The 13,185-nt window shown below is 40.0% G+C and overlaps 1 protein-coding gene across 1 annotated transcript in view; it reads left to right on the plus strand.

Moving 5' to 3' along the window:
- Window positions 1-13,185, plus strand: part of RPGRIP1 (RPGR interacting protein 1) — a 39,082-nt gene that overhangs the window by 4,890 nt on the left and 21,007 nt on the right. Inside the window, exons 4-10 of the mRNA XM_056810013.1 lie at window positions 4,311-4,457; window positions 7,492-7,565; window positions 8,683-8,828; window positions 9,865-10,025; window positions 10,941-11,099; window positions 12,014-12,167; window positions 12,580-13,032. Coding sequence (XP_056665991.1) covers window positions 4,311-4,457; window positions 7,492-7,565; window positions 8,683-8,828; window positions 9,865-10,025; window positions 10,941-11,099; window positions 12,014-12,167; window positions 12,580-13,032 — 1,294 coding nt within the window. The remainder of the gene's footprint in view (window positions 1-4,310; window positions 4,458-7,491; window positions 7,566-8,682; window positions 8,829-9,864; window positions 10,026-10,940; window positions 11,100-12,013; window positions 12,168-12,579; window positions 13,033-13,185) is intronic.

A 13,185-nucleotide genomic window follows, 5' to 3' on the forward strand; every position in this document is an offset into this window, starting at 1 on the left:
ATCCTTATTTAACAGACAAGAAAACTTATCCTCAGAGAGGCTCAGTGATCTACCCATAGTCATGCTGCAAGTACCTCAAACTGAGATTCAAACTAGGTTTTCAGACTCCAAGTTCAGGACTCTTTATACCATATTTTGCTATTGATTTTTCTCTTTCCAAGCATATGAGAGACTCTTCCAAAATATTCCAGGGTCCTTTCAATTTACAATTTGTGGATAATGATCAGAGTAATTGCTCTCTCTAAAATACCTTATTTATCTCTGAATACCAGAGTTATCCAATTAAATAAAAATTATTTTTTCAGAGAAGTTCATTTAAGACAACTGAAGCTAAAGTAACTGAAAACCTCCTGAAAGAGATCTGCTATGGTGCTGTCACCATGGAACTTTGAAATATTTAGAACTAGGATGAGAAAAAAATCTAGGTCACTGATTTGTTCAGAAGTACCAATGTGATGAACACTATCAGCAGATTATTCTTTTATGATGCAAGGATGGGGTGCAGATTTTATAAAATTCTGTTATATCTCTACTGCCTCTTGCCATATTCCCTTCCAGGGTGGGAAATATCTTTACCATTCAAGCTACGTAAATGATGGGAGCATCATTTAGGAGACAGCATTAAAAAGAATTCTGGACTGAAGGGGGGGGAGGGGTTGTTCTGTAAGGACTCAATTTTCTCCACTGTAAAATAAAGATACTTAAATATCTGATATGATACGCCATGTTTAGATCCTGATACATAGATCTCTGCAAGGTCCCTTCCTATTCTAATATTTAATGATTTCAGGCCAATAAGTTAGTTTCCTATTTCGTCCTGGGGGTGTGGTGGGAGATAGAAATGGGAAGAGTTCTTTTTCTCTACTTTTTCCTTCCATTTCTAGGTAATAGAGGAAAGTGATAAGGACAGAGTTGAATTGCCAGGAGCCTTTAACTGTAAAGCTGTTGCCTAAGGTCCTTTAATTTTTTTAAAATAGGCAAATGAGGTTAAGTGATTTGCCCAAGGTCATGTAACTAGGAAGGGTCTGAGGTCAAATTTGAACCCAGGTTCTCCTGACTTCAAGCCTGGCACTCTATCCACTGTGCTACTTAACTCCCTGCTGAGATCTTTTTAATTTAAAAAATCCCACTGGAACTGGACTTTTAATGTCATTTAATATCAGCAGAATATTTAAAAGGCCAATAGGCAACTGTTGGTTCACTTAAATATCCATGACAGTTGGATTCTATTCTTCCAACTTAACTCAATGATTCAGAAATCAACCAATCAACAATTAAAATCAACATTATACTTGAAATGACTGAAAAATGCCAGAGAAAAAGAAAACCCAGGCTAGTAATAGTTTAGGTTGTTGGAAAAGTATTCAAGTGTTTTCTATACTAGTCTACACTAGGATTGTCCTCTCCCAAGTGCAAAAAAGGCAGGTAGGGGAAAGTACATTGGATTTATTATTGTAAACTGTGTCTTAGCCATCTAGAGAACTCAAATCTTTTAAAAGTGCTGTCTAGACTGTGGGAAAAGAAACACAGAAGAAAAACAACTGCTTGATCACATGACCAGGAAAGTAGACTCTAAAAGATCACCCTAGTGCAAATATTAATAATATGGAAATGGGTCTTGATCAATGGCACATGTTAAATCCAGTGGAATTGTGCGTCAGATATGGGAAGAGGGCTACGGGGAGGGGAGGGAAAGAACATGAGTCTTGTAACCATGGAAAAATATTCTAAATCATCTAATTTAATAAAATAAAATAAAAAATAAAAGTGCTGCATAGGGGCAGCTAAGTGGCTCAGTAGAGAGCTAGACTGGAGAGGCTAAGTCATACTATATCCAAATTTGGCCTCAGAAACTTCCTAGCTATATGACCCTGGGCAAGTCACTTAACCCCAATTGCTTATACCTTACCACTCTTCTGCCTTAGGTTAGTTATTAGTATTGATTCTAAAACAGATGATAAAGGTTAAAAAATACAAATAAAATTCAGTGTAAATTATAAATATAGTATAATCCAAACTAGGAGAATTTGTATCAGATATTACAGAGATGAGAAGCATCATAGTATAAAGTGAAGAGGAAATTTTCCTTGGAACCAGGAAGAAAACAAACATTCTTTAAGTGCCTGCCATGAAATCAGGCACTATGCTAAGGTATAATATAAATATTTCATTTGACCCTTATAAACAATCTCGGGAGGCAAGGTACTATCATCCTCATTTTACAATTGAGGAAACTGAGGCAGACAAAGGTCAAGTGACCCATCCAGAGTGACACAGGTGGCAAGTACCTGAGACCAGATATGAACTCAAGTCTTCTTGACACTAGGTGAGGTGCTATATTCACTGAGTGACCAGCTGCCTACTGGTCTAGAAGAACTGAGTTCAAATTTGGCCTCTGACACATAAAGCATATACCACCTTGGGGAAATTACTTACCCCAACATTATTCTAAGACCAGCAGTGTCAATAGAAAAATATGACAGCTGGATGAATGATTCAGAAAATTACAAATTAATATTATTTGTATTAATTTTTATTTATTTGGTTAAACATTTCCCAATTATATTTTAATGTAGTTGGACCATACTAGGAAGTTTTGTTTTTTTTTAATTCAAAGACATTTTATTTTCTCAATTACATGTAATACTTTTCAACATACAGTTTCTAAAAACTGCCTCCCTCCTTCCCTTTCCTCTCCCTCCTCAGAGAGGGTAAGCAATTTTATTTGGGCCGTACACGGATTATCATGCAAAATACTCTTCCATATTTTCATTGTTGTAAGAGCACACTCATACAAAACCAAAACCCCAAATAAAACCATAAATATCCTATGAAAGATTGTATGCTTTGATCCACTTCCAACTGACTCCAACCGTTCTTCCCCCGGAGGTGAATGGGATGTCTTTCAGAATCGTCCCAGATCGCTGAGAGTAGTCGAGTTTTTATAGCTGATCATCCACAATATTGCTGTTACTGTGTATAATGTTCTTGAGGTTCTGTTTATTTCACTCTGCGTCATTTAGATCTTTCCAGCTTGTTCTGACATCATCCTGCTTATCATTTCTTATAGCACAATAGTATCCCATCACCAATATGCTCTACAATTTGTTCAGCAATTCCCCAACCAATGGGTATCCCCTCAATTTCCAATTCTTTGCCACAGCAAAGAAGAGCTATTATATATTTGTACGAATAGGTCTTTCTCCCCTTTTTTATTATCTCTTTGGGATATAAACCCAATAGTGGTATTATAAAATCAGAGACAATTTTATGGCCCTTTGGGCACATACTGGAGGGTTGTGCAGGTCTCTCACTGGAGTCTCTGCTCTGGGTAGCTCCCTAGACGTTTCAGAGACGGTGCCCACCAGCACTGGTGGAGGGCATGTGCTCGTCCAAGAGTTCAATAGCCCTGTTAAATCGCAAATTCCAGGCCCCAGCCCCATGACAAAGCTATTTTTCTCTGGCTCTTCTCAATTCCCTACTCCATTCTAATTTCATGTTGAGATGAGCTAGAAAGAAAAGAAACAGGCCAGGAAGCTAAGTAAACATGCACATAACCCAGCTCTGCCAAACCCACAGTGTCCTGGCCATGGGAATGTGGGGACTCGCTTATTTGTCAGTGAGCTAAGCAGGCTCTCTGAGGTTTCCAATTTTTCAGACACTACAATAAGTTTGGGCCATCTCTTGGCCAGTGACACAGACCCAGAAAACAAAGGTATTAGGGACCAGGTGAGTTCTCACCAGCCCTTTCCAGGTCTACTGGGTCTCCTCTCCCTTCTCTTACTGTCAACACTCTTTCTCATCTCTACACTCAAATGACCCCGGGGCCAGGAAGACCCTCTCAGCTCCAAAAGGTGCTCCGGAAGTTGCCCCCTCCCACGAGTCCATTCAAAGTCCCCGGAATCTTGAACGCTTGGAGCTGTCTGCCTGGCTCACAAATACCTGGGTCGCTACCGTTTCCATAGCAACAGTTCTATGGACCAGGTAAGGGCAAGTAACACAGAGATACCCAAACAGGGTAGCTTTCGATGGAGCCATAAGATTTACGAAATAAATTGTCCAACTGTTCTCCAGTTGTCGTGAGTATGAGAAATCCTTAATAACAGAGGCATTACCGACAATCCCGGTGACTGATGTCGAGTCATCTATAGTAGTATTACAAAGCAGAGCATTCTTGATTGCTTTAAGTCTCAGTCATAGTAAATTAGAGAGTTAGGAGAGTCACTTTTCTCTCTGGAACCAGTCTTCTTGAATGCTACTTCTACCTTTAGAATTCCCTTTTTGCCTTTTTTTTTATCACATGGCAACAGAATCAGAAGATATTAAGCGCAGCCTATAATGATATGCTATCTCAACTGGAAGAGTTCAATAAAGAATTGAAAGAAAAGAGCAAGGCAGTGGTGAACCTGGAGAAACAGTTGTCAGACATGTCTGTCCTGCGGATTACAGTGAGAGAGGTAAGTGAGGGCAAACAGGCCATTCTGAACGCTGGGTGGATCACCTGCCGGTCAATTGCAGGGTCAATGAAATTGGACTAGAAGAGTTCAAATTCAAATCTCTTGCAACTCTAGGACATGATGATGCCATGACTTGGGAAATAGCATTGTTTTAGGCCCCCCCCCCCCTTCAGGCAAATAGTATTGTTTTGGGATCTATTTGGACTAATGGCAAAAATCCTAACCAGGGGAGTTTCTGGAGGAAGTTCATCAGTCCAAGAAGGGCATATCTTTCATTGATGTGAGGCCTCTTGAAAGCCTCAACATCACTTTTTTTTTTTAAACCCTTACCTTCTGCCTTAGACTCGACATTGAGAGCGGTAAGTGCTAGGTAATTGGGGTTAAGTGACTTGCCCATGGTCACACAGCTAGGAAGTATCTGAGGCCAGATGGTACGCCACTTTTCAGGTCTTCTCAGTTTACCTTTCAGAGTGGAAGGCCTGACAACATTAGCAGAAGAAGAAATTCATTCTCAATTCCTAGAGCTCTAAAATCTCTGGACTAATTTTCCTGATGGCATTCGGTTCAATTCAGCAAATATGGATTACGCACCTATACACAGTCCTAGGCACAAGGAATACAAATCTAGACACAATCTGTTTTTAAGGAGCTAACCTAATGTTCAGGTAGATTTCATTGTTTCCCCTTACATACATACTTCTGAAAATTAAAATAGCATGTCCAGCTGTTACTTTGCTAGTCCTGACAGCTAACCATAATTAACAAAAGCAACTGACGGTCCTTTTTGTTGTGAAGTTAAAATGCATTGTGAGGACTTTCATTCATCTTTTTGCTTTTGCATGGGGCGGGCAGGGTAGATCCATAAAGTACTTTGTTTTCCTCTGACTAATAATAATAACAACCAACATTGACATAGTATTTATTAGCGTTTTTTGGAAAAAGTTTTACATTTATTGTCTTATCTCAGTGTCTTGCCTCTCAACAAGTATTACTGTGTCCATAGTACAGATGAAGAAATAAGGGTCAGAGAGTTTTAGTGCTTTGTCCAAAGTCACACAAGGGTCAGAGCAGGTTTTAAACTGGCATGGTGAAGTGGAAAAGAACCTGGAGTCTGAGGATCTATGTTCAAATCCTGCCTCTGATGTTGCTTCCTGGTGTCACCTTAGACAATTCACAACCTTCTAGGATTTTGGTCTCCTCATTTGCAAAATAAAAGGATTGGACTACTATAGCCTTAAATGCTCCCTTTTAGTTATAGAGGTATGAGGCTCTTCCCACTCTACCAGACTTTCACTGTAAGGCTGTAAGACTGAAAGAAAAACCCAGAAACAAACAAAAAATACCTAATGTGATACCCTTTGAAATAGTTTTCCAAAGTCTCTGTATGTCATTGTGATAAGTGCTATGAATGGGCCCAGTCAGGACAATGTCTTTAATTGTATGAAAGTTAGTAATAGGCTTAATAAATACAAGAAATAATAACTTGTTCCCTGGGTCCTTCATGCTCACTTCTCAATCCTCGGACCCCGGGTCCTACCATCCTGCCCTTACATCCCAGCCTGGCCTTTGTGATGTGGGCCCCAGGGGAAGGACCATCTGCTCTGCTGCTGGTCAGGGTTTCTTTGTGAGCCATCACCACCTTGGAGTTGAGTGCCACGATGAATGGAGAGGTGGGGATTGGTACATGGGTTCACACTGATAGTTTTTCCTACTGATGGTGGCTTTCATTGGGCCCAGGGTGGAAGCCTTTCAAGGCCAGGGAGAGGGAGTTAGCAGAAGCCATGCCCATAGCCTTCCGGGGCCCTGGGGCCCCTCCACCCTGCATGAGGCAACTCTGTCTCTGACCCCAGAAAAACTCCTGCTTCTTATTTAAACCTGCCTCAAAGTTAACAGCTCAGTTGTACCCATAATAGTTTTAACTACATTTTAAAGTTTCAAAAAGCTGTTGAAAATTTCTTTTTTTCATTGCAAAATGCTTTGTGACATTGACCTTAAAAAAAATTTTTTTTGCTTAAAAGTCATTTTTTATTACATTTTTTTCTCATTTTCTCTTTTCCCAGATCTGGAACATAATCTTCTCTACCAATTGGTTTTTTCCCTACCTTCAAACTCCTATCTAAAAATCACCTCATGAAACCCTCATTAACTAAGTATAATTCCAATAATTTGGAATTCTTAAAGAAAATCTAAGACGCAACTTGGATAAGGATACGTATATATATATATATATATATATATATATATATATATATATATATATATATACTCACTGGTATATATACATTGTCCTTGTAGCTAGGTTCAAAATACCAACTGCACAAGAAGATGATAGGGGAGATATGGCTTAATAGTAGTTTGTATTTTAAAAAAGGATTTGTGTTTTAAAATATATTTTTTTCTAAACTTAACAAAAACTTAAACATCCAAAGCTATTTATGATAAAAATAATAGACATATAGCAATAGCAAACTTGTCAGTTGTTTCCTCTTTGCCCTCTTCCAATTTTCACTTTTGTTCAGATTTATACCTTTATTACTTATACCTGTAGTCTTTCTCCATGTATAGCCTCCTTCACTAGTTTGGGTTTCTTTACTTTGCCTTATTTTGTCTTTTCAAAATTCTTTACATTCCTAATATTTCTCATTAGTAGTAGTAGTATATAGCCTTTTAATGGCAGTAAAACACCGAGATATCCATTTATTTAGACAATCTATAGATATTTAGGCTGTTCTAATTTGGGGGATTACAAATAATATAGCTATAAATGTATTTGACACATCTTTTGCCCCTTTTTAATTTTATCCTTGGGGTAGATTCCTATATAGAGATCATTGGTATTTTCAGTTTTATAAGTCTTAGAGAGCACTATTAGATTGTTCTACAAAATAACAGCACCACTTTGTAATAACGGCAGTAAACTCTTCAATGGTTTTGTTTCCTTATTATCCCATGATGAAGGGGGAAATCAAGGTGTAACAAACTGAAAGCACTAGTTTTTTTAATAGTCAAAATGTCCTTTTTCTTTTGTTCTCAGTTTCAAGAAAGAATGGAAGACTTGAAAAGAGAGAGAAGTCTCTTGAAGAACAATCATGACAGACTCTTAAAAAAGTGAGTTTTGGATGAACCCACCAAGTTTGGATATATCCACCAAGGAAGGAGATGGGGTAAAAGAGGCTTCTGCCCTGTTTAAAGGGAACTGAGGCAGTGAGGCCCAGAGGAGCCTACCTGGGTATAGTAACCCTAAAGGTGATGAATCTTGGTGAGCAGGTTGGGAACTTCAATTCAAATAAACAAATATAGTGAATTCTTTACTGTCACCAGTTTTAAAATAAGACCTAGCTTTCTTCTGTCAACCAGCAATTTCTTGGATTATCAGTTGCAGTTTGTTCAAGAAATGGAGCCTTGTTTAGTAAAAATGGGTGCCACTTGGCCATACAGAAAGATCCTTGCAGGCTGCATATTGACTTAAAAAAAAAACCCAACCACATATTATATATTATCTATGTTTTATTGTATTTTTACTTATTTTGTCAAATATTTCCCAATTACATTTAATTGGATTTGGGCTATCCTTGGTTGTGTTGTAGACTGCTGTGATTGACATTTCTGATCCATGACACTCTTTTGAATAAACTAGCTTAAGAACTGTCAATCTATCTAGAAATCTTTATAATAGGTCTGGCAGTGAATTTTAAGTACTATGGAGCAAAGGAATATAGAACATAAAGAAAATATAATCCCTGCTCTAAAGTACTATAATTTAAAAATCTAGTTAAAGAGGCTAGCTATTACTATATTTGATCTGGAGGGGGAGAATGAGGAATATTTTCTTTTATAATCAATACAGACTGTCTAAAAAAATGTCTTGGTTCATGGTTCTCAGGCTAATGAAAACCACATTATAATGGAGAAAAACCTTGGGGGTAGGCCAGTGGCTTTGGCAGGTCTGGGGGATGGGGGGGGGGGTCTGGTATCCAGGAAGAAATATGAGAGTCAGACAGATGGAGTGTGGATTGCTAGTCTTCCACAGGCCCCCCCAAGGTTCCAAGGCAGTTGGGAAACGACAGTTGGATGACCAGCAGGGGCAGGAAGAACATGAAGGGGAGCGGATGAGGTCCTAGGCTTAGGAAATGCTGAAACTATGGAAAATGAAAGCCATGTTGACAACTTCAAACTGTCCATCTGATATTTCCTCTATCCCTCGTTCTTCTCTCAACATTCCCAGCATGCTAAACAGCAGCAACCAGCCCCACTGGAGCACCGACCTCATGAAAGAACGGCTCCAGCAGAAAGTCTCTCACCTACAGGAGCAGTTGGATTCTGAAGTAGCCGAGAAGAGAAAGATTTTGCTTCAACTGGCCAAGGAACAGGGTAAGTGACTGGGTATTCCAGTGGGTAGAGTCCTGGAAGACCTGAATTTAAATGCCATCTTAAAGACACTTAGCTGTTACTCATCAAGAACTAACATTAGAGGCTACCACTTTAGGATTCTTAACAGATTCCTCAATTTTTTTTTTACTCTTCTCTTATTTTCCTTGATATTTCACCCATTTTCCTCTCCTTTCCTGGGTAGAGAGACACAAATAAGACCCTGATGCACATATGATGTGGGATCCTAAGCAAGTCATTCCTCTTCTCTCTTCAGCTTTATTTTCTGTAAACTGAGTATGTGAGATCAAATGAGATACTGTATAAAGTCTGTAATGAATGAAAGTATGAAAGCTTTTTGCAAACCTTAAAACAATATATACTATATAGATTATTGTGGATAGAATGCTACAGAGTTCATCACACTCATGGCTCATTGATAATAGGATCTTTTGGACTTAGTTTGTGAAATGCCCAGGAAGCCCCGTCTTAATGGAGTTGCAAATGCAATGGACCATTATCATTCCTTTCTTAACCCCTCCACATTTCTTGTCTTAGAACACCCTATTCACAACTCTTAAATGTATTTATTGTGTATAGTCCCAGGTCATCTAATCCAACACCCACATTTTGTAGATAAGGAAATTGAGGCTTTAGGGGGCAGCAAGATGTTGTATTTTGGTTATTTGTACACATGCCGTATATTCTTACTAGTCTATAATCTCCATGAGGGCAGGGATCAGTATCTCATCAAAGCTTTGTAGCTCTGCCAGCTGTGTATACACTAGACATTTAATAAATGCTTGTTAAATTGAACTTGTAGTTGGTCATGGATAATTACAGTTATTACTGAGTAAGTAGGCTAGAGAACCTTCATGAAAGAAAGAGGATTGGGGGAATAAGGGAAGTAAACTCAATTGCTGCTTGTTCCTAGGACCAAATTGACCAGGGATATTTTTTTTCCCTTTTACTGGCCCAAAAATCTTAGTCAAGAACATCTTTAAAATGTCTTTACAGAATCACTTGTTTCTTTCCCCAGCTGAAAATGCAGATCTGAAGCAGGAAGTCAATCAGATGCTAATGAAACATAAAAAGGAAGTAGAAATTCTCCAACAGAAAACTAACACCCATTCTATTAGCAGTCAATCAGAATCAGAATTTTTGCAAACTTCACAAGAAGATTATACTAAAGAAACACAGGTACAAGGGTTGGTTTGGGTTTTTATTTTATTTTTTTGAAACACAGGTAATTATTTCTTAGGAAGAGGGTTCTGGTCTTTAATGTTAATATCCTTTAAAAAAAAAAACAAACATTAAGAGAAAAAGTGAACAACCAAATAATTTATATCCCAAACCAAATAGAATAGAAAAAGCAATAGGGAGATTGAAAAAGGTAAGGATGGAGAACATATCAGAATGTACAAATTCTTAGAGAAAGGGGAAGTTAGGTTGTACAGGAGACAGAGGGCCAGTTTTGGAGATGAAGAACCTGGGTTCCAATGTGGCTTCAGGCTAGCCTAGCCCATATCACTTCTCTGTCTTGGAACCAATAATATCAATTCTAAAACCGAAGGTAAAGGTTTAAAAACAAAAATATTTTTGGGAAATAAGGTTCCATTAGTTCTAAACTATCTTTTTTTCAATTGAGAGGTAAATTTAGAGGTCTATTTCGGGCCTCTTCATTTTATGGTTAAGGAACACATAGACTAGAGAGGTTGCCCAAGGTAAGATGGGTGGTAGAGATAGAATTTGAATCCAGAGCTCTCAAAAAAAAAAAACAAAAAACATACCTTCTGTCTAAGAATTGATTCTATGCATTGGTTCCAATCAGAGAAGTGGCAAAGGTAGGCAATGGGAGTTAAGTGACTTGCCCAGGGTCACAAAGGCAAGGTGTATCTGAAGCCACATCTATTCTCTCCATCTCTAGGCCTGGCTCTCTGTCCACTGAGCCACCTAGCTTTTCCACCCAGAACTCTTGATTGTGGTTTACACTTCCCCTTACAGCATATATTTTGGTGCAAAAGTGTTGATGACATTGTGCCAGAAACCACTTCTTTATAGACATTTATTGCATTTATATTTATGCTGCTTTTTGACCAATTCTTTTCTTTGAAGACCCATGAACTGAGTCCTCCACCAGTAAAGAAAGAAGAGGAAAAGACCCTGTCTTGGGCTTATAATCAGATGAAGGTAGCACATGCAGAAACTGCTCTAGAATTAGAGAAGACAAAAGACATGCTCTTTCTGCAGCATCAGATCAACAAACGTTACCAGGTGCAAAGGAAGGGGGGCCCAAGAAGGGGAGGATATGGGTGTCCAGTGAAGCATAACCATTTAGGGGAAGGGAAGGAGCAAAGTTCAACAGGGACCGATGCATCCTTAAGTGTTGTCATGCCCAGGCATTGAGCACTGTCTGCACCACCATTCCTATGGCAGAGTGTGAAAGACAATAGTGAAAGTGGCAGTGAGAGTAGATCAGGGAACAACTACTACATACAGGGAATGTGGAGCCCTTATTCTGCTTCTAGAAGCTGTTTTTGCTGTTCTCAGTAGCCCAACATGCTATGATAATACATCAATTGTTTCCAGGGGTGATGCTATACTTAAAGAGTTCCCTGAAAAATAAATTTGAGTAGCCACTCCTTCCTTCCTTTCTTCCTCTCTCTCTCTCTCTCTCTCTCTCTCTCTCTCTCTCTCTCTCTTTCTTTCTTCCTTCCTTTCTTTTATAAACCCTTACCTTCCATCTTAAAATCAATACTGTGTATTGGTTCCAAGGCAGAAGAGTGGTAAGGGTCAGGCAATGGGGGCTAAGTGACTTGCCTGGCCAGGGTCACCCAGCTGGGAAGTGTCTGAGGTCAGATTTGAACCTAGGACCTCCCATCTCTAGGCCTGGTTCTCAATCCACTGAGCTACCCAGCTGCCCCCTACTCCTTTCTTAAAAAAAAAAAAAAGATATTGGCAGAATATCCCCTAACCCAGCTATTTCCTTAAACTCCTTAAAGCAAAGTTCATGTAGTCCATGAACTTTAAAAAATGAATATCTGGATAACTAAGTACATTTTTGAAATCCCCTTCTAGTAAAGGGTCCACCGGCCTCACTAGACATCCATATAGCACCCAGAAAGGGTTAAGAGTCTTAAATCCTAAGGATAACAATAGAAAAATGGTGAAGAGTCATTTTGTTTCAGAATGAATTGGAAATTGTGAAGATAAAAGCTGATAACAGTGAGAGAGAGCACAAGGAAGAGTGGGAGAAGTTGAACCAGCTCCTGGACCTCAAGAACAATCGCATTCAACAGCTAGAAGGTAGTTTGGGCCGCCAAAGACTTACGGCTGGGTTTGGTTCAAGCTTCCTCACCTCCTAGGCCGGCTAAGGGAACTGCCGTTTTGCCCAGTAGAGAAGAGTTCCTTACTAATTTCACCTCCCTAAAAAGTTTCTTCTCTTGGTTCTTAGAATACGATCTAGCAGAGTCCCAGCTCTGGAGTGGGAGGGCCTGGATTCCGAGGACTAGTCACCTTTGAATCTTTGGGCACATCACTTCCTCTCCCGACTCCAGGCCTGGCACTCTCTCCACGACCGTTTTATCTGGCACGTCAGTCATAGGTTTCATAGCTGAACTCGAGGCTGCCAGACGATGACTCGACTCTAGAGAGTCACCTTGTTACTTGTGGCAACTTTCAGCCCTTTTCTCTTTCTGCCTGTGACGTTACTCTTCGGCTCTTGAATGAAGGGCTAGCTTTCTTTTCCCTTTAGCACAGCTCAGAGATGTGGCTTATGGTACCCTGCGGTTCCCGCTGCGTCCGGAAATGATGCCCATCCGTGGGGAGAATGACGTGGTGGACAGTCTTCAGCTGCGTCAGGGTGAAAACCTTTTTGAACTGCATATTCATCAGGCCTCTCTGTCGCCCGCAGCCCTGTCTTACGCTGGGGATGCCCAGCTTGCTTCCTTCTGTACCTATTCCTTTTATGACTTTGAAATCCACTGCACCCCGCTGGCCGAGGGGCCACAGCCTCTCTACGATTTCACCTCCCAGTACGTGGTGAGGACAGATTCCCTTTTCCTGAGCTACTTACAGGGAGCTTTGTTCCGAATCGTCCTCCACCAGGCTGTGGCTATTGACCACAGTATCCTTGCAGTTGGGTGCCTTCGTTTTGACCAGGTGTTAGAGACGGAGGAGAAGGTCCGTGGCACCGCCGTGCTTTCTGGTGAGTGTTCCCTGGGCTTGCCCACAGCTCCTGCTATTGGCGTAGGTTTTCCGAAAGCCCCCGACTACTCTTGGATGGCTTTGCCATGGCTTCCTCTGTTTTCCAACCAGGCCCTCACATTTGTTTCTTCCACACGCGTTCCGCTTTCTGATC

Source organism: Monodelphis domestica, chromosome 1, assembly GCF_027887165.1.
Source record: "Monodelphis domestica isolate mMonDom1 chromosome 1, mMonDom1.pri, whole genome shotgun sequence".
Lineage (NCBI taxonomy): Eukaryota > Metazoa > Chordata > Mammalia > Didelphimorphia > Didelphidae > Monodelphis > Monodelphis domestica.